Source organism: Macrosteles quadrilineatus, unplaced genomic scaffold, assembly GCF_028750875.1.
Source record: "Macrosteles quadrilineatus isolate MER2022 unplaced genomic scaffold, UCM_ALF_1.0 Scaffold_6__1_contigs__length_79288215, whole genome shotgun sequence".
NCBI classification, from domain to species: Eukaryota; Metazoa; Arthropoda; class Insecta; order Hemiptera; family Cicadellidae; genus Macrosteles; species Macrosteles quadrilineatus.
In genome coordinates, this window is record NW_026542599.1 from 37,650,618 (window position 1) to 37,674,154 (window position 23,537).

Consider the following 23,537-nt stretch of genomic DNA (forward strand, 5'->3'; position numbering starts at 1 on the left):
TTACCAAGTCAAACTGATAGGACAACTACAGTAAACTATAGAATATCTTATAACCCATCAATTACCAAAATATCGACACCTAAATAGAGAAAAGAGAATTTAACTGCAGTGAATTTTGTGAGAGGTCCTTTCAACTATGCTTAATGTACATGAATTGTCTTCAGCTGGTCCATTAATTGGATGTCTATTTGTCTACCCTTGTGAACCCCATGCTACCCCATGGGCACAGGGGCGTGTGCGTGGAAAGTATCCAGCAAAGCAAGGGGTTAGCTGGTACTGTACAAGGGTGAACTGTACTGACAAAAAGTAGTGGCAGGTACCAGGATCAAAACCCACGATATCGCTGCTTTTGGCCCGAAGTTCGTGACGCTACCGACTGAGCCTCCGATTCACCTAATTTCTATTCAGATAGAATACACGATGTTGAACGAGTCACTCACATGGGTTGCTACTGGCGAAATAGTCATTTCCTGCCTTATTTATTGCTAATATGTCAGTTGCTGTGACTTAAAATGCGAATGTTTACAACTAGTAGCCCTTTAGGTTTGGCAAACGCAAATTGTTGGGGAACGCAGTTCAACGCATACGCATACTCCTAACATGCTTCTTCAACAGCAATGATTGCTGGGGTCCACACAATACCAATAGAACCAAGCGCTTATCACAGTACACTGACCTCCAGAGGAGTTGGCCAGAGCAACCTCGGTACCGCGTTGGCCAGCCGCCGAGGTGGTGAGCAGGACGAGTACAATGATGACGACCAGTACAAAGTGCCATCGCCACGAAACGTCGTCGCCGCTTCCGTAACACGTACTCGAGCGGCTCCCTGAAACACAACACACAAACATAACTAATTTATCAAGTCTATTCCAATGATATTATATTCTAGGCTATACATTCCATTACTGGCCATAATCGATAAAGTAAACCCTTAGACTAGATACGAAGGAACTTTCCAGTAATATACTACCATCTTTGACTATTGGATACTGAAGTTTTATCAATAGTCAAAGCTACCACTGTATTTTGTAAGTAACAATACACAATTGAAGTAGCCTATTAACTTATGTCTTGGTTTAGTTCTAACTAAAACAAACTCAATCTTAAGTAGCCCTAATCATAAACAGGATTTGAAGATATGTATAAAACTTCAACATTAAAAAACATAGTAATGGTGAAGAAGACAACCAGACACTCGGGTGCATATTCTAAGGTGACGATGAGAGAAGGACGATTGATAAATGAATTTGATGACAGGTTTTAAAGATCAACTGGTTCTTTATGTACAGTTTTGAACCGTTAAAATATGTTGGCTTTTCTCAAGATTGAACCAGCGACCTGCAGTAAGGCTGGCTTTTATCAACGAAAAAAGGATTGATGTCAAATTATGAGAAAAATGGTTGGCAAGTTTTTCTCTTTTAGGTTGTTCAAATTTAACTAACGTACATTTCTTGATGTGGAAATGAAAAGTAAATGTGTGGGTTAAAAAGATTTTCTGGAGAAAACTTTTGAGTTTATAGCCTATATTCATTAATGTATTGTTCGTCGAACTTAAACTCACAAAACTCCAAACTGGCATTCAGCCTTCAAAGATTGTACCTTTGATAATGTACAGAACTTTATTCGGGATATAAATGGAGAGTCCTAAAAGGTCGTTTAAATCTGTAACAAAACACAACTGGAATTTCCATAATTATGTATATCATTATACGTACTGTATACATATTTATTATTAATAATTCATTAAAAATTTGCAAAATGAACCTCAGAAAAGTCGGTAGCTTTTTCAAATCTCAAAATCGGAAGATTAAAAGACGACTCGGCAACAAATATTATTTGCAAATAAATCAATTTTACCAACCCCACACAAGCAGGACGTACCACTGGTATAATGTACAAAATAAATACTCATGTGAAAGCAAGTTTACTTACTAGATCAGCAAGTGTTGCTCAAAACATAATCGAATAGCACTGATGATGCAAATATTAAGCCTATTAGCTACATCCATGACTTTGTAAATTTTTCGGCGAACAATTAAAGATACAGCAACACAAATAAGCTTATGGATCTTGTTGACGAAAGTTATAATAACGTTTCTAAGAAATGTTACGCAATATTTCGTCACAGGTTTGTTAATGTCTAAATTGATCTGTATAACGCAATATTGTTACACTTTTCATAAGGGTGATATTATTTTACAATACTACGATTTTACTATTGGATTTCAGATTGTTGTTGAATTTAATCTAAAAAGAACGAGATGTGCTCAATTATTAGTTTCCATGTAATTTTCTGCGGAAAGAAATGCAACACTAGACACACAATTTTTAGATATATTTTATAACTGCGATTCTCAACATTGATCAGATCAGTTGCTTAGTTAGAAACATCGGAATGTAATATAAATAACCCTTATATGTACTCGTTGGTCCAATGCTTATAACAACTACACAATAATTTCATGTTAACATATTGAAACCTATGAAAACGTGTACGTGAATATTATTATTGAATTACACTACAACCATTATTGGATACAGAAGAGTCAAAGCTACAACGTTGATGGTAAAAATTCAGTAAAATACGAGTAGTTTTTTAAATGACTTGATTAACATCACACGCGCCTGAGAAGATGCTACACAACAAAACACGTTCAATATGAATGGCAGGTAACGGCTGCTCCAGTCAAAAACTTCCCCTTTCGTCAGCAGAATCACACGATATTTCACATTGAAGTTCAACAAGAAGAGAAGAGATAAGTTTTGTAATACTAAATAAAATAAAATAAACATTTCGAACTAATTAAAAACGTTGAATTTATTATCAGTGCTATCGTAGTTCACAACCTAGTTAATCCTAGTTGAAATGTACAGTATTCAAACTGCACAATTTTATTCCATAAAACTGAGGCATTTCATATTTTGGGATAACTCCTACAATAGGTGATTATTATAATTGGCAAAGCGGTTTGACGTTTTTACGCGAGAAACTGAGATATACTGTATCGATTTTCATTTTAGGATAAATCCTGTACGGTAGTTAGGACCTGCAGCACCATTCACAACCTATTTGAAGCCAAATTGATACGTACCTCATTAAAGTATTTCCGAATGTTTTACACGACAGAACCGGCAATGCGGCTAACAACATATCTTATCCCAGAAACTGATAAATGTCCCGTATTGTGTATAAATGCCACGATAGCTGACCCTGCCGACTACAGACAGCACGATCCCGATCCTATTTTACTTATTAAAATATTAAATTTCCCAGATCGGGGATAAATCCCACGATATTTGACACGACCGGCAGCGCAGTTCACAGCCCAGATCTTCCTCGCCTCCCCCGCCGCCACAATAATACCCCCTTTGCCCCCTGTGATAGAAAACCGATGACCCATTTGTGGTGAAAGTCAGGCGCTAGGCCTACGCGGCGCCGGTTGCGTGGGTTATGGCTCGACTAGCATCTAGTAGACCGCAATGCGCGACGTAATCCCTAATAAGGACATTTTCATTAATCGTAGTGTCATTATGTCCTCACTGGTGTGCTTACATGTAACTTAACGGATCAGCTAGTCTGATATATATATATATTTTTTTTTTTTTTTTGTAACAAGGCATTGTATGGCTTTGGTAGTCATTGATGATAGTGCAAGATGTCAATCTGTTATTAATATAAACTTCAGCGACCTTTGTCAAAAATAGCTGTTGTAATATGCGTTAAAATGTTTGAGGGTAAAATCCTAATTTTCAAAACCATAGATTAGGCCTAACTATAACGTATAGAGGTAGTAAAAATTCTTATTTTTTACTAAACGTAGTTTTTTGGACAGAAACGTTATCTGTCCACAACTATTTAAAATGCAAGTAAGTTGTAAGGGATATAAGACGTGTTTTGCCCAAATATGAATAGCAGATTAGTGGAATGAGGAATAGTAGGATGCATAGCTTACTGACTATCAGCTGTATTTTGCCTGGGCCATTAATTACAATCTGAAACAAGATAGCTGGGTCATGTCTCGTAAACTTGTTTATCGTCGGTTTCATAATAAAGAGGGGTTCTACCAGTCAATAGACTGTACTGTCTTCCAAAAAAGGCGGGTACTAAGTAGTACAGTAATTTGTTTCGGGCAAAATACGGACACCGAGATAGAAAATAGGGTAGAAATTCACTTACAGGCTGCGACGAACAAACCTAACGCAATGTTGGCTCTAGTCCAACCGTCCAGCGGCACAGCTTTGATCAGACCATGTTTATATGAGACTACCAGACTGGTTATGTGTCATAGTATAGTGCATTGTGGGATAAAGCGGGATTTTCATGTCAACGTCAGCCATGTTTTCTAGCTTAATTGAACACCAAAGAGCTGACCTATGGTAAATGTACACTGTGGAATAAGAGTTATTTATGTCACTTTTCAGGCTGGATACAGTTTATTTCTCTGCAACTGTTATTTTAGAAAGCCAACCAATCTAGAGACATGCAGTAGTAGAGAGTATACCATTCACATTCCAGACTCCTGGCTGCTGAGTGCTGATACAGTTAATTTATCTGTATCTGTTCCCCTACAAGACCAACAAATCTGGAGACATGCAGTAGTAGAGAGTATACCATTCACATTCCAGACTCCTGGCTGCTGAGTGCTGATACAGTTAATTTATCTGTATCTGTTCCCCTACAAGACCAACCAATCTGGAGACATGCAGTAGTAGAGAGTATACCATTCACATTCCAGACTCCTGGCTGCTGAGTGCTGATACAGTTAATTTATCTGTATCTGTTCCCCTACAAGACCAACCAATCTGGAGACATGCAGTAGTAGAGAGTATACCATTCACATTCCAGACTCCTGGCTGCTGAGTGCTGATACAGTTAATTTATCTGTATCTGTTCCCCTACAAGACCAACCAATCTGGAGACATGCAGTAGTAGAGAGTATACCATTCACATTCCAGACTCCTGGCTGCTGAGTGCTGATACAGTTAATTTATCTGTATCTGTTCCCCTACAAGACCAACCAATCTAGAGACATGCAGTAGTAGAGAGTATACCATTCACATTCCAGACTCCTGGCTGCTGAGTGCTGATACAGTTAATTTATCTGTATCTGTTCCCCTACAAGACCAACCAATCTGGAGACATGCAGTAGTAGAGAGTATACCATTCACATTCCAGACTCCTGGCTGCTGAGTGCTGATACAGTTAATTTATCTGTATCTGTTCCCCTACAAGACCAACCAATCTGGAGACATGCAGTAGTAGAGAGTATACCATTCACATTCCAGACTCCTGGCTGCTGAGTGCTGATACAGTTAATTTATCTGTATCTGTTCCCCTACAAGACCAACCAATCTGGAGACATGCAGTAGTAGAGAGTATACCATTCACATTCCAGACTCCTGGCTGCTGAGTGCTGATACAGTTAATTTATCTGTATCTGTTCCCCTACAAGACCAACCAATCTAGAGACATGCAGTAGTAGAGAGTATACCATTCACATTCCAGACTCCTGGCTGCTGAGTGCTGATACAGTTAATTTATCTGTATCTGTTCCCCTACAAGACCAACCAATCTGGAGACATGCAGTAGTAGAGAGTATACCATTCACATTCCAGACTCCTGGCTGCTGAGTGCTGATACAGTTAATTTATCTGTATCTGTTCCCCTACAAGACCAACCAATCTAGAGACATGCAGTAGTAGAGAGTATACCATTCACATTCCAGACTCCTGGCTGCTGAGTGCTGATACAGTTAATTTATCTGTATCTGTTCCCCTACAAGACCAACCAATCTGGAGACATGCAGTAGTAGAGAGTATACCATTCACATTCCAGACTCCTGGTTGCTGAGACAGTTCATTTCTCTGTATCTGTTCCCCTACAAGACCAACCAATCTAGAGACATGCAGTAGTAGAGAGTATACCATTCACATTCCAGACTCCTGGCTGCTGAGTGCTGATACAGTTAATTTATCTGTATCTGTTCCCCTACAAGACCAACCAATCTGGAGACATGCAGTAGTAGAGAGTATACCATTCACATTCCAGACTCCTGGCTGCTGAGTGCTGATACAGTTAATTTATCTGTATCTGTTCCCCTACAAGACCAACCAATCTAGAGACATGCAGTAGTAGAGAGTATACCATTCACATTCCAGACTCCTGGCTGCTGAGTGCTGATACAGTTAATTTATCTGTATCTGTTCCCCTACAAGACCAACCAATCTGGAGACATGCAGTAGTAGAGAGTATACCATTCACATTCCAGACTCCTGGCTGCTGAGTGCTGATACAGTTAATTTATCTGTATCTGTTCCCCTACAAGACCAACCAATCTGGAGACATGCAGTAGTAGAGATTATACCATTCACACTCCAGACTCCTGGCTGCTGAGTGCTGATACAGTTAATTTATCTGTATCTGTTCCCCTACAAGACCAACCAATCTGGAGACATGCAGTAGTAGAGATTATACCATTCACACTCCAGACTCCTGGCTGCTGAGTGCTGATACAGTTAATTTATCTGTATCTGTTCCCCTACAAGACCAACCAATCTGGAGACATGCAGTAGTAGAGATTATACCATTCACATTCCAGACTCCTGGCTGCTGAGTGCTGATACAGTTAATTTATCTGTATCTGTTCCCCTACAAGACCAACCAATCTGGAGACATGCAGTAGTAGAGATTATACCATTCACACTCCAGACTCCTGGCTGCTGATACAGTTCATTTCTCTCAAACTGTTCTCTACAACGACAACTAATCTGGAAACATGCAGTAGTTGAGAGTACATCGTTCATATTCCAGACTCCTGGTTGCTGAGACAGTTCATTTCTCTGTATCTGTTCCCCTACAAAGCCAACCAATCTAGAGACATGCAGTAGTAGAGAGTATAACATTCACATTCCAGACTCCTGGCTGCTGAGTGCTGATACAGTTAATTTATCTGTATCTGTTCCCCTACAAGACCAACCAATCTGGAGACATGCAGTAGTAGAGATTATACCATTCACACTCCAGACTCCTGGCTGCTGATACAGTTAATTTATCTGTATCTGTTCCCCTACAAGACCAACCAATCTGGAGACATGCAGTAGTAGAGAGTATACCATTCACATTCCAGACTCCTGGCTGCTGATACAGTTCATTTCTCTCAAACTGTTCTCTACAACGACAACTAATCTGGAAACATGCAGTAGTTGAGAGTACATCGTTCATATTCCAGACTCCTGGCTACTGATACAGTTCATTGCTCTGTATCTGTTCCCCTACAAAGCCAACCAATCTGGAGACATGCAGTAGTAGAGAGTAAACATTCACATTCCAGACTCCTGGTTGCTGAGACAGTTCATTTCTCTGTATCTGTTCCCCTACAAAGCCAACCAATCTGGAGACATGCAGTAGTAGAGAGTATACATTCACATTCCAGACTCCTGGCTGCTGAGACAGTTCATTTCTCTGTATCTGTTCCCCTACAAAGCCAACCAATCTGGAGACATGCAGTAGTAGAGAGTATAACATTCACATTCCAGACTCCTGGCTGCTGATACGGTTAATTTCTCTGTTCCCCTACAAAGCCAACCAATTTAGAGACATGCAGTAGTAGAGAGTATACCATTCACATTCCAGACTCCTTCCTGGCTGCTGATACAGTTCATTGCTCTGTATCTGTTCCCCTACAAAGCCAACCAATCTGGAGACATGCAGTAGTAGAGAGTATATCATTCACATTCCAGACTCCTGGCTGCTGATACAGTTCATTTCTCTGTATCTGTTCCCCTACAAAGCCAACCAATCTGGAGACATGCAGTAGTAGAGAGTATAACATTTACATTACAGACTCCTGGCTGCTGATACAGTTCATTTCTCTGTATCTGTTCCCCTACAAAGCCAACCAATCTGGAGACATGCAGTAATAGAGAGTATAACATTTACATTCCAGACTCCTGGCTGCTGATACAGTTCATTTCTCTGTATCTGTTCCCCTACAAAGCCAACCAATTTAGAGACATGCAGTAGTAGAGAGTATACCATTCACATTCCAGACTCCTTCCTGGCTGCTGATACAGTTCATTGCTCTGTATCTGTTCCCCTACAAAGCCAACCAATCTGGAGACATGCAGTAGTAGAGAGTATACCATTTACATGCCAGACTCCTGGTTGCTGAGACAGTTCAATTCTCTCAAACTGTTCTCTACAACGTCAACTAATCTGGAGACATGCAGTAGTAGAGAGTATACCATTCACATTCCAGACTCCTGTTTGCTGAGACAGTTCATTTCTATGCATCTGTTTCCCTACAAAGCTAACCAATCTAAAGACTTACAGTAGTAGAGAGTATACCATTCACATTCCAGACTCCTAGCTGCTGATGCGGTTCATTTCTCTCAAACGGTTCTATTACAACGCCAACCAATCTAGAGACATGCAGTAGTAGAGAGTATACCATTCACATTCCAGACTCCTGGTTTCTGAGACAGTTCATTTCTCTCAAACTGTTCTCTTCAACGTCAACTAATCTGGAGACATGCAGTAGTTGAGAGTACATCGTTCATATTCGAAATCGCTGGCCACTGACTTAGGTAATTTTCGCTAATTAATATCATTTAATAACCACAAAACTAGGGACGTATAGTAGAAAATATCCGTCCAAATACAAAGGCTATATCAGCTACAGCTCTTTTCTCCTTTAACTTATAAACTTGGGTCAGACATTATTTTTTTTAATTCAAAAATGACGCTAACCTTATTTTAAAATAGGTACTGCATTTTCATGGTATTATTTGGCCTTTGAATAGAGTTGAGTACCAAACCAACAAACATATTCATTCCTTATCGTGTATCATTGTTGGGTTGGTTTGCACTATTTTCCTCATTCACAAGTAATATTTATCTACTCTGTCTTTGAACGGATGCCATATAAGTTGCTCCTATGAGATATCTCATGATGGTTGACAACCTATCGAGTGATTTACGATGATGCTGCCTTCATTTGCAAATTGGAATTTCCCATAAAGTGAAAAAGGCTCAATTTTCACTATAAGCACCCGTGTACTCGCAGGTATTTCTGTGTGCAAACCAAGTAAACATGGTAAACAGGCGCGGTAGAGGGGACGAGTAGTTTTGAAAACAACGAAATTGTCTTCCGAGAAACGGGAAGCTGACGCAAGGGTGCCAAGTCCGCAATCAGACGCGCTTCGGCAAACTCAAACAGACACAGCGGCGCAACATTGTTTGCTACTACAAACACGACGGCGAGCATGACTGTCAAATCTCGCGTTCTCTCCGCCCTGCCTCTAGAGTCTAGGCGTAGGCATACACAGTGGTAGCGTAGAATATTAAAACTAATGTTATTTAATTATTTGTATGTCCGACCCTCATATTGTAAGACGTTCGACTCCATCCCGACTCCTCCTAATTTACTTCATGCCTTGAGGATCACGCCATTACATTATTAAAGTCCATTGGGGATTGGCTGGATTTGAACCCGGGGCATCAGGACTGAAGTCCCGAATGAAGGGTAATTGGAGTACTTACTGACCAAAATAACCAAGTTCTTGACTCAGGACCATTTTAAAAAGCTCAATGATCAAGTTCAACTGGGTCTAGTTTAAAACATTATATCACTACTGTTTTTTTCTCTTTTTATTCAGGATCAAACCAAATATATTTTTATTGTACAAGCTGCTGCACCCATGCTTCGCAACAGAGATTTAGAATAAATAATCCATGATAAAGTTTTCAATTAAATAATCCTACCACATATTTGTGTACAATATATTTAATTTCTTTATGACGTGCCAAGGTAATGGACCATCGTTCTGCTTAATTTCGGCTTTATCGGTTTAGTCTTTTAGACGTGACACCCGCCCTGACAGACATACAGACAGGCAGACTAACACCAACTCGATTTTTTAATAGCATAGATGGGCACTATAACAAAGATACCTTTTAGTTTTAGAAGTAAAACACGTATTTTTATTAAAATGGGAGGGTAAATAATAGTTTAGCTGGCAGCCCACTACGGTGTTGTGTGTAAGGTATTGTATGTTTTTATTCTGTTCTCCATATAAAAGTCAATTTCATTCAACAATATTAGCGTTGAAGGACGCTTATAAAGAAGAAGAAAATAATTTGTAGCTTTTTGTAGAGTTGAAACAGTCAAAACCTAACACCGCCGTCAAACACAGTGTCACAACAGTTGCTCTACTGACACACTTACAAAACATCAGATGAGTGTCAATTTTAAATTCATCATTTCATCTCACAATATTAACGACTTTTAGTAGTGTACCGATCGACTTCTGGAAACTTAATCATTCCAAAAGACACAGCATGCCTATTATATATCCCGTTTACTGTTGCAATGTCTAAGGAAAACTAACAATTTCAGTACTTACACGGAAAGAAAAAATACGTTTAATTTCACTTGTCTTTGCAGCGAATATAAATCAACCTTTTTAATGAAATGCTCCTTGGCAAGGTATTAATCATTGGTGATATTCCAATGCCTAAAAAACATGGTTCTTCTAACAAAATAAGTTTTCCTACCCTGAGGAAGCGGGAGGTTGTTCACGTTTCGCGAAACATCGGACTTGATTTTACAAAACGAGTGCGTGTGCTATCTTCATTGTACATTACAAAAATAAAATTGAGTGAACTTTACAAAATATCAACAGTTTACTACTTGACCCAACTGTTTTACGTTTTGTAATAAAACCCTGTTTTAATTTTAATGTTTTTCATCTTTTGAATTAAAGCTATCCCGAATGAATTTTTCTTCACCTCCGCCAAAACACGTGATACATTTAATTCCTCAGAAAGTCTGTTCTCTAAGCGTTTTACACATGTGTATTGTATCCATACCTCACCTGCACTTACATTCCCATAATCACCTTTCTTCCCACGTAATGTGCATGTATGTCGGCGGACGAGGGTGGGATGTATGTAACTTGATAACCTGAGTATCCAGGTGTCAGTGTGCGTACACGCACACCTGTCCCGTACATACGCGCGATCATCCACACACGCACACACTGATATAACAATCATTTGTAAATGAAGTTGTACATATCACAACGAGAAACCTTAGGCTTATCAAAAGCCATAGGTTTGACTTCATGAAATGAGCGCTCCAGCACTTCAGCGGTCAAACGGTTACGCGTTCTCTCTCATAAATTGAGATTTGATAATGACATTTTTGTGGGTTCAAAACGGTATTTTTGTTTTAATTAAATTTTTTATGGATGTAAATTGATTTAAGACGAAAATTCAACAGCGGGATTGAATCCTGGTACCACCAGTAAAACTTATCGGCAAAGTTCATTTTTGTACATTACCTTCTCACCCCTTTGTATTTTGGTACTTCCCACGCATAAGCCAGATGAACGTTCTAATAATAAATAGAGGCCGCAAACCTTGGTACCAATTTATAAAAAAACAACCGGAGAAATTTAATTTATGAAGGACGAGCATCAAGATTGAACATCTACACTTCCCGATTCCAATGGAAATTTTAGTTCAGGATAACATAATCACCAAAATATCAACTGGGTAATAAATCATAGGATACCATGCCAAACCTGGCGTTAAAGTTTATATCGCTGGACGTTTTTTTATAGCGTTGCGTAAATTAATAAAATATTTATATATAGATTTTGAATCTGATGAATTCTTAAAAGCGTTTTTCTCGTCACTCATTGGTCCTTTTCAGTTAATTCACAACCACAACTTGTTTATTGCAATTCCGTTTATTTACTACCAGAACTTTTACAAGTTTGGTTGGTTAGGCTAGTTTGGAATAGTTTCATTTTAATTGATATTCGATACTAGGCTAACAGTTAAAAATGTCGGAATTGCAATAAAAAAGTAGTGGTAGTTAATTAACGGAAAAGAACCCAATCATCATAACCGACTGTTAAATTAATTTGCCCCATTATACACTCGATTGAAGCAGCGAGGAAACTTCTCTGATTTCTGGATAACACGGTACGACGCAACAATGTAAATGTACGTATCTTATCTACATCAACTCACTGAGGTAAACAAACTATGCTGAGGAACTCTAGATTGTCTGCTTTGTGATTATCCTTTAACTGAAATTGTTAGTGGTTGTGAGCCATGTTTGTGATAATTAACTACTATTAACTTTCGATTCAGCTAGATCGAGACATCGAGGTACATACGAAGACCTTGTTTGAGTGTATGAATGTCTAATTCATGGATGGCTAAACAGTCGGATAAAAGGGATTTTTGTGGGAAAATACAGTTGACCACAATAGGTTGTAGGTCAATGTCTGAGTCTGAGTGAAAGGCCAAATCATCACTCGTACTTTTCCACAGCAAGCAGCCAACACAAACAAGTCGTTCACTTTACTGTCAGTACAACAAAGTATCTGGGGACAATGTACACCTGACGCTTCTGGCTTCTAACGATTCTTGAACTAAAAAGTAGTCACCTTCTGTTGAGATAATGTTAAAAAGTAAACGAACAAGCTTACAGCATTGTAAACGTTTGCTTCCAAATAAAATTACCCGCTACCATTCAATACAATTCAGGATTCTACAAATTGTATATTAGCGTGTGTATTCGTAAAATAACGTACATAAATATGTTTGTGGCTCACAGATGGTGTTGTGCATCTACCTGGCGCCATCAAACTGACGTGAGTGACACAATCACTGGACAATACACTACAGTAGAAGTACAGTGACGTCACAGTCATGAACATAAACATGTTTGTGACTCACAGATGGTGTTGTGCATCTACCTGGCGTCACCTCACTGACGTGAGTGACACAATCACTGGACAATACACTACAGTACAGTAGAGTGACGTCACAGTCATGTACATAAACATGTTTGTGGACTCACAGATGGTGTTGTGCATCTACCTGGCGACACCTGACTGACGTGAGTGACACAATCACTGACAATACACTACAGTACAGTAAAGTGACGTCACAGTCGTGTACATAAACATGTTTGTGACTCACAGATGGTGTTGTGCATCTACCTGGCGCCACCTGACTGACGTGAGTGACACAATCACTGACAATACACTACAGTACAGTTAAGTGACGTCACAGTCGTGTACATAAACATGTTGTGACTCACAGATGGTGTTGTGCATCTACCTGGCGCCACCTGACTGACGTGAGTGACACAATCACTGACATTACACTACAGTGACGTCACAGTCATGTACATAAACATGTTTGTGACTCACAGATGGTGTTGTGCATCTACCTGGCGCCACCTGACTGACGTGAGTGACACAATCACTGACAATACACTACAGTACAGTAAAGTGACGTCACAGTCGTGTACATAAACATGTTTGTGACTCACAGATGGTGTTGTGCATCTACCTGGCGCCACCTGACTGACGTGAGTGACACAATCACTGACAATACACTACAGTACAGTACAGTGACGTCACAGTCATGTACATAAACATGTTTGTGACTCACAGATGGTGTTGTGCATCTACCTGGCGCCACCTGACTGACGTGAGTGACACAATCACTAACAATACACTACAGTACAGTGACGGTCACAGTCATGTACATAAACATGTTTGTGACTCACAGATGGTGTTGTGCATCTACCTGGCGCCACCTGACTGACGTGAGTGATACAATCACTGACAATACACTACAATACAGTAGAGTGACGTCACAGTCATGTATATAAACATGTTTGTGACTCACAGATGGTGTTGTGCATCTACCTGGCGCCACCTGACTGACGTGAGTGACACAATCACTGACAATACACTACAGTACAGTACAGTGACGTCACATTCGTGTACATAAACATGTTTGTGACTCACAGATGGTGTTGTGCATCTACCTGGCACCACCTGACTGACGTGAGTGACACAATCACTGACAATACACTACCAGTACAGTACAGTGACGTCACATTCGTGTACATAAACATGTTTGTGACTCACAGATGGTGTTGTGCATCTACCTGGCACCACCTGACTGACGTGAGTGACACAATCACTGACAATACACTACAGTACAGTAGAGTGAAGTCACATAATGTTTTGTATCTACCTAGCACCTCACAATCAAACAAAGTATATTCTGCATTAGTTCTCTGAAGTTTTCTCGTATTCATTGGGTGTAAAAGATGTTATTTGATTGGCACATTGCCAGTATATCAGAATGTAGCTGCACCACGACGCATAGCAGTCTTGCACACACTATCTGTAAATAGCCTCTACAGGGACACTGGCACAGCTATAGTTGTTGCTGTTGACACCTCGAAGTGTTGTTTGTGTGTTTTGCAAACCAGCTTTCGGTTGGCTAGATCAATGTTGACCTTTGTTGGGTGGAAAAATGTAAAAATCAGCTGGAATAGATTTTTGTAACTATAGAGAATTGAACTCACGGTTGCTCTAGAACAAGACACACACAAAATATGTGCTACATTACTTGCAAATTATAAGTATGGCGTTTGATGCAAGTGGATCTCAACAACTCTGAACAAACTGTCCTTAAAATGTACAAACTTGACGATTCCAGGTGTAAAATCACAAGTACCATTGCATTATTCCATTTATTTGACAAGCTATAGCCAATATTTTGTTTAAAAAGAAGATAGACGTATGAGTATTTTACTGAGTGTGCTACAGTCTAAAATTCTTTATTCATCCTTAGTTGTTGTTACTGTGAGTTGATATGTCAAAATATGCTAGGTACAGTTCAAAATAATTGTTTACTAGTGGAACCCCGTCGAAATCGACGGTTAATCTTGAGGTTTTATGTAAATTCAGCTAACTGCGACAGATAGAGTGAAGTCATTAAAATCTTAGTTAAATGAAGGGAGGATAAGCATAATAATAAGTATGGCGATTGTCTTCCCTAAAAAACGTGATCGTTGAATTCGTTTAACACAATATTTCCTACCTTTTTATCGGATTTAGGTTGCCCAAAAGGTTTTTTAGGAGTCTTTATAATTGTTTGTTCATGAGTTTGTTTCATGTCAAAGCCACTTTCACTATATGGGAGAATGAGTTCATTTAATTAGTCTATCATGTTACGGAAAGGGTCAATATTTATTACAAACAACTAACTCCATCTGCTTTAGAAAAATCATTCAGATTGTATCCAGATTTATAAGTAAATCTTTATCTTTGGTCATAAAAATTAAGAATTTTTTCAGCATTTAAATAAGTTTTTTTTTTGTATTTGATAAAAATATCTGATTCTCCGGATAGCATAGTAACATTCTTACTTCGATCTAAGCAATTTTAATTCCTTCTCTTGCCACATCGACCCATGTATTTATTCATCCTGTTCTTACTTGACAATTCATTAACTTGTGGGGTAGTTTTGCCTGGCCATATCGACCACATAAAGCTCTGCATGTTGTTCGAGGATGGAATGAACCATAATTGTAGGAAATTTGATCACAAATCTTGAACATTTGCGGAACCAAATCCATAACCTAGTCCAGCCTTGGTAACTAATTATGCAAATGCGCTGAGATGTGATGACACTGTTGTGTTTCCGAATGTTTTGTATGTAGTGAGGTTTAGATGCGTTGTTCGACCTAGCTACATGTGTACATCAAAGTAAAAACCCTGTAGGCCTACACATTTTTTTAAATAACTGAATTGACATTAGATCACCTACTTCACCAAAACCATAGATGAAACATACTCCGTAGTTAGTCTATTCCAAAACTTGAACACAACTCTCATCCTCAAGTTACTCATCTTTGACACAATTTTCAACCCGATTATCGAAAACTGTCATACCAATACAGTAAATGAATTTCTGGTGTTCTTTCTTGAATTCAAAAATAAGTGGTGATTGAAAGTAGGAAAAAAGGCAAGTTCCAACCTTACAATATATATAAGCTAACCCGATAAGGAATAATTATACGTTCCTTTGAAAATGATATGTCACACTTATTTCATAATTTAAAATTTTCTAAGAGCAATAAAGCATAGATTTTTGAACAAAACATTTAAAACGTATCATAAATTCATCATTTTGTTGAAACTATAAAAAACCTGCCATGCAGTGGAGAATCAATTTAAAATCATAAATAATAATGTAAACATTTAATTTTGACAGTTTCAGTAGACCTTTGAATACAATTTTAATATTAACAGCTGGTTCATTAAAAGTAGTGTAAAATTATCCATATGGTCATAATGTAAACAAAATTGCTGAGTGAACTTTAAAGGCCTCTGGGGCAGAGCCCTAAGGAAATTTACCTCGTTTCTCTTTTGAGGGCTCACCTACAGACCAATGCCTTTCTTTAGACACCCTTACCAAGTTTCTACACCCAGCCGTTCTCTAAAATTAGCTGTGACAAAAACCCCGTTTTCCTCCATAAGAATAACATGGGATGGGACTTTAAAGACCACTGGGGCAGAGCCCCGAGGGAATTTACCACGTTTCTCTTTTGATGGCTCATCTACAGACCAAGAACTTTCTTTAGACACCCCTACCGAGTTTCTACGCCCAGCCGTTCTCTCAAAATAGCTATGACAAAGAAAAACAGTTTCAAATTAATATATAGATTTCAGTTCAGTTTGCTTAGTATGTTTCCGCATTGGACAGGAACCAGTGTTTCACAACAGCGCTCTAGGTCGGCTTACTTTAGCGGAAATGGAATGTCTAGTTCGATCCATAGTCAAAGCATATACCAAATACATAATACGAATAAGTATATACTGTGCAAATCTTCAATCCCATAAACACCAACCAAATAGCGTTCCAACGCCGAAACTATCGACGCAACGACCTAAACTACATCCACCTTTCATCACACCTTATAACCCTATTTGGACATTTCCCGCGCTGGCAATAGCCCGGCCAATGAACAGTTGATTGACAGCAGACGACAATTTGGCACGGTTCAAAGGTCAAAAGGTAAATCCGCCTTAATTCTCTCGCTCTTGAACTTCCGTCAAACAATAAACTTACACGTGCCTCTCCGCCGCGTCGTAGCTTTTATTTTTGGGACAAACGATTTGGCTTGCGACCCAATTTCGCAATTCCTGATCTATATACGCACTTGTTTTCCGTACAGTTTCAATCCGATTTGTACCAAATAAAATCCGACTGGAGAAAACGCAGAACTCTTATAATACGTTATTGTTTTACAAAATAAGCTATATAGCAATTCCTGAACTGTATACTCAATCTTTCCGATCAGTTTTAATCATTTTCATGCAACATAGAATCTAACAGGATATATTGTTGTTAAATTAATGCCAATGGGATATGCTCAGTGCTCACCTGAGGACGCAATCAGATTGAAAGCCCCAAAATGTCGTGAAAACACTGATTTTTAAAAATCGAATTGTAAATGTCCGCAATTATCCAACGACAATGACAATAGTTGTGATTTTCTGGTTTGAATTATTTCTTGTGCGTATTTAGTCATGACAAAAACCAATGCAAAAACAAACGCAAAAACAAACAAGTAGAGTTAACCCTCTTTTATCCGAACTCTTTGGAATTATTAATACATTCGGATTCATGCAAGTCTAGATTAAATATAATTTTTCCTACAGTTACCTAACAATGTACATGTTCTCTCACTGATTTGAGAAAGCAAAGTGGCCAATTCGCTCATCAGTGAGACAATGTTAACATTGTCTCACTCTAATTACTTTGTCTCACTCCAGATTTGCAACGTGAAGGCACGAAATAGTGAGCGCGTAACATGCAGGCAACGTCGTATGCGCGCGAAATACGTTGGCAGCACTGGCTGTAAATCAGCTGGTCAGCTGTTGTACTGTTGTATTTGTCACTTCACATTAAATGTTATATTAAAAGTTCACTTCAGTGTAAAAATAGGTTATGTTTCTTCACCAATTTATTTGTTTTATGGTAACTGTAGGAAAAGTATAATGTGCAACTCGAGTTCAAAGTACAATTGCCTCACTCGAGAAACCATTCCTCACTCGCCTACGGCTCGTGAGTAAGGATTTCTCTCGAGTGAGTCAATTGCTCACTTTTCTCACTAGTTGCACAAATAACTAATTCCAGACCCGTTTGGGCAACCCTTGAATGCATTGAAACATTAATACACAGGAAAAAGCTTTAAATTGTACTGTACAATCAAAAATACACACAATTGTCATGTGCGGTAATACGTCCACGCTACGGTTAACACAAGTAATCGCACATCTAGTCACAAACGCAATGCTCGACTCTATCTTGGCCGAGTTCAGCTAGGCTAGACTGCGCCACGTTAGGTTAGGTTATGACAGGTTATTTTCATCTATAGAGTCTAATTCTAAGACCACGCACAATGTTTGTGGGGTCTACAAGAACACGACGGGAGCTTGACGGGTTGAATGCCGCTCTATTGCTTGCCTATTATTGTTCTATTTGTCTACATCGACCCTTGACGACTTACGCGCATGTACTTTTGTTTTAGAGGGAATCAAGGACTTCCGTGCAGTTGGATGCCAACCTTCAAATGTAGTACTAAGAACAACTGCTTTTATCGGTACAAAGGTGATTTCAAATTTGTAATTATTCTAAGACGCCAACAAACCAGGTTGCCAATTAAGAGTCTTCATCAGTGGTAGCCATATTTGATTTTAGTCCCATAAGGGCAATGTTAAATTTTACAGAACATACCATCATTTGAAGCAGCATGCCGGTGTTATTTATAGTAATACTAGCTGGCCCGACAGACATTGTCCTGTCCTAATGTGGTTTTATGTCAATTGTGCATTCATTTTCAAGATGAGCTCGTTCGCATGGCTCAATCACGCCCTGGTTGAAGTTCGTTCGCTACGCTCACTCACCTTTAGGTTGGAGCTCGTTCGCTGCGCTCACTTGCCTTCAGGTTAGCTCGTTAGCTACGCTGACTCGCCTCCAGGTTGAAGTACGTTCGCTACGCTCACTCACTTTTGGGTTGAAAATTAGCTGTTGTCATAAATTTAAAAAATAATAGTGCTTCACCCTGTTCGTGAACCTATTAACTTTTAATGCTATTTAACATCACAGAATAAAATTGTTTAGTTGAACCAGCTGTTAAGATTCTTTAATTCCATTTAAATATGAGTACTCATAAGGTTAACAAGGGAAACCCCAAAGCCACTGGGGCGGAGCCCTTTTGACGAATCTGCACCAAACTTCACACAAACCATCCTTGAATAATGATTAATAATGCCTGAAAGTTTCATTACAATCTGTCGAGCGGTTTTGGAGTCCATAAAGGACAAACAAAAAACAAACAAACAAACAAACATACATTGGATTTTATATATATAGATAGAGATCGATGATTATTACTAGAGATCGATGGACGACAGCTTTGTTATTGGCTAAAGATCAGCTGTTTTTGCCGAAACGTTGGATGGTTGGATTAAGCCATTGACTATTGGTAAGTCAAAGATTGTGCCCAATGAAAGTCCGGTTTCAATCCTTCAAAAAACGTCTGGCTTTGAGGAATAGTGATCGAACGACATTCTGATCACAAAGTGGGCACTATTCCACTTATCTAGTTCAGCACATACACAAGGCAAACGAGATACTGATGAGAAATACATAATAAGCTGCTTCCAAATGAATTACTATGAATGTTAAAAGAAAATTAAACAAAAACTGAAAAGTGCCGGTCCAATCGCCAAAGTGTAGAACTTCTTAACAATTTTAACAACAACGTACATCACAACTCAGCCAAACTTGAAGATTAAATTTGATGAACTCTAATCTAATAAAATTCCACTAACCTAAAAATAGTTCATTTGGATTCATTCATTCGTGTAAATCGCACTGTTATCTGAACCGAGGTCAAAAGTCATCAGTGACTGTTGTGTACAGATAACGTCAAATCTTAAGGACGATTGGGATTTGATTACAAGCAAGAACACCATTTCATTGGGCTAGGCCTATCAATTGATGATGCTACCTGATCAGAGTTTCAAACCTTCATAAAATGTTAAAAATTCAAAGGACGTTAAAACAAAATGGAAATTATTTTTGAGGTAAGATATCCACAGACACAGAACTACAAGCTATTTGTCTACTAATTCTTGAATTTCCTAAAAAAAATCGACATGGTGGAAAGACCGGGTTCGAACTTTCCTTACAAAAAAACTGTACAATCCAAACACGAAATCAAACACAAAATGAAAATATATTTGTGGTACATCTGCAGAAGATGTAAAGAGACATTATGTCTCTTGGTACATTTTGATTGGTCATCATTGAATCTGACGTGGGGTTGCCATGACACGGCGGATTGTGACGTCATCGCCACGTGTACACTGTTACCAACATTCTAGCACAATTATCCCCTCCCAACAATTGACCAACTTCTAGCTTCAACATTGGAATCTAGTTATACCAGATAAGAGATTTATTGGACAAACTGTTAGATTAGTTGACAAACGTTGATTAAGACACGTGCTAAAGATTTTTTTGTATTATTTGTAGTTTAACGCAGAAAATTGTTTCAATCTCACAATTTTTTAGCAATATGTAATATTTTTATGAACTGTGCTACACATATTCTAGTACTTATTAGAAATAAATTGTATCATTACTGTATTTAAGTTGTAAGTTATAATTCGTTGAATAGTGCACGTAGACTTCTCACCCTATTGTAAAATCTCAAATCTGATGGTCCGGTATTAGGGTGGATTTATCATCTTCAATGCTTTACTTTTTAATTATAATATCATAGAAAATTCAATAGTTTACAGGTATATTTTTATATTCAGTTAATAATAGTTTTAGAATAAGAAGAAGAATAAGATATAAGAAGTAAACAAGAAAAACACTCTCTACACAAACCGGACAGAACCGCTATGAAAATCGTCTCCAGAAGATCAATAAGAGTACGGTTTAATACAACCTATAACGGGGTATGTAAAATCAATTATAATACTTACTAAGTTACATAGTTTTGCGCGAATATAATTACCAATCGTCAGACTATTCGTTGGACCAATAACAAATCTCTAAATGCGTTACGAACTTCGAAGCGAATAAATGTCGCACCTTTTACAAATTCAAAGCACAGCTTCATACAGTACGTGAGTCTTCTAGCGTCATCCAAGTTTTAATTTTCGGCGTCTCTTTTGTCTGATGAAAGGTGTCCGCGACAATTAGGGCTACATCACACCCTATATTCTCTCTAGTGCTGTTCACATATCACTCTCTCTCTCACTCTCATACAGGCTGAGTATATCGCTCTCTAATCAACTGCACATCACCTCTTCAACGTCTCTCCCTCACTTCGCACCCTTCTAGCCGAGTTTTCTGTGAGAAATGCACGCGCCGTAGCCAACTGTTTCATCAGCATCATTATGGCAATACAGTACTTTTTGTCCTAGGATGCTACTACAGTAGACACGAGCCCGGGATAGATTTTCACATTACTTTAGGATAGACCTAGTGTTTGCGGCATTATCACTTAGATAAAATCCGTTAGTGGGATTTGAACCCGGCACCTCAGGGACCGAAGTCCCACGCTTTAACCACTGTACCAGTTCGCTCCCCATTATGACAATACTGTACCCAAATTTAGGCAGCCAAGTCTGAAAGTAGCTGGATCAATTCTGGTTGGACCTCGGAGTCATTTGTTATTGGACTATCAAATTAATCTGTGGATATTTGAATTCGAACGAGAGGTGTTTATGGCCTCTGGTGACCTCAAAACGAAAAAATAAATCGGTCCCGGGTCCAGGTCTTACAATGAGACCTACGGTAAGCTCATTCCCCATAAGACCTGCACAAAAATACAACTGGATGTAGGTGTGTTCAATAATTCTACTCCAAACGTTCACAAAGAATTTGTAGGCCAATGAGTTACGAAGCATAATTTTAACTAATTACCTATTACAGCATTTAACAACGGGTTACAAAACTACCCTGCAAACATGTTTACATACTTTAACATCATAGGAACAAGCTTAAGATTAAGAAACGGCAACTTTTGTAAAACAAGATTTCAATTAATCAGTTGGAACTCTCAATAACACTTAACTAGTTTCAAAGTCAGTTACAATGAAGTAGGAATTCCACTTCGTCTTAACACTAAAATAAATATACCAAAATACCAATTAAGACAGGGACGCTACTGTGCATAATTACATTCAAATAAGTGCTCAAAATGAGTGTGAATAGCGAGTCTAGAAAATCTAAATTGAGGAAAATTGAACGAGGCTTAATAACAGGGGAAAAGTACATTAATGAGAACCAAGTATGTTTAGTTATTTTGGGAAATCGGCTTATTGCAAAATATACTGGATTTAGCGACGAACGGGATGGCTTAGTGAGCACCGACTACAGTATACTAGCACCAGCACCACCCAGCTACACACACCCCTACCACATACGGTATTATTTCTTCTCATTACGAGTAACAACCGACACGTCTAATTAAATAACCTAATTGAACATCCCACCGCTTATAACCGGCAATCACATCAATTACTGTCCACATACAATGTAGTCTTGATATGATGTTGTGCGCTAACTAGTAGCAAACGGGTTAAATTATAGTGTACGACAAACTCTAAACAATTATGGTGCTTGTGTAACGTTGGGTTTGCTTCAGCGGGCGATGACCTCATGTGACAGCAATAGTTATAGTTAAAAATAAAAACTAGCCTAGTTAAGATAGGCTATATACATTTTAAACATATACAAGCATATTACCGCATACGGATCAATCAATTAAAATTAACTTTCACAAAAATCGAATTTTTAATACTATTTCCCCGAATTAGCTTTTCAAGTCCGTGCTCGGAAAAGAATCTATAATTTGAAAAATATAGTTTTTAATAACTCTTATCCTCAACTGCCATCATCTTTCACTTAGGGTTTTGTAAACTCGAGCATTATATATAGCCAATAGAAGTCAGATAAAAGTGTCAGTTTTAAACGCTAAAATTTTTTTCTAGATTAATTTTGGCAGGAATAAAACAGGACAATGGTTTCAACAGATGTATTTATGAATATTTTCAACCAATGTCTTCTTTCTCCGATACTAAAGACTCGCTGACTACCGTTACCCACTACGTTGCAACAATTCAACTATATCGTGACCATTGCGCGTGGCCGACATGGTCTGCGATGTACCATTACAGGCAAAACTCGCCATAATTGTTATTCTAATTGGTGGACCTACACTGCAATTATGTCTAATTTAAACTGAGGTGACGAGCAAAAACTCGACGTAAAACCATCTGGTCAAGCCACAGCTGCGACGGACTAACATGTGCTAGGCATATCTACTATCACCGCTGCCCATGGGAAGTGTAGCTGCCACTAAAGGCTTGTAATTAGTATTTAGGTTGACGTTTAAAATGTCACCAAATGAAAATAGTTCGTTAAAAGTGTGGTTACAGTGCTCGCCTGACCAACAAATGCGGGATATTTCTAGCGGTGCGGTTGGTAATTGACAATATCGCTCCTGTTTTAGATATTTCTAGCGGTGTTGTTAGTAATTTACAATATGTCTCCTAAATTCTAATTTACACCTTAATACAATACATATCTGTGTATGCTAGCTACATGAGAGAACTGC

The 23,537-nt window shown here is 38.5% G+C and overlaps 1 protein-coding gene across 3 annotated transcripts in view; it reads right to left on the minus strand.

The window, feature by feature from the left end:
- LOC128996345 (insulin-like peptide receptor) overlaps positions 1–23,537 on the minus strand; it is a 137,192-nt gene that overhangs the window by 90,326 nt on the left and 23,329 nt on the right. For all 3 annotated transcript variants that reach the window (XM_054421615.1, XM_054421613.1, XM_054421614.1), the window contains exon 2: positions 677–826. In XM_054421615.1, the coding sequence (XP_054277590.1) occupies positions 677–826 (150 nt within the window). The remainder of the gene's footprint in view (positions 1–676; positions 827–23,537) is intronic.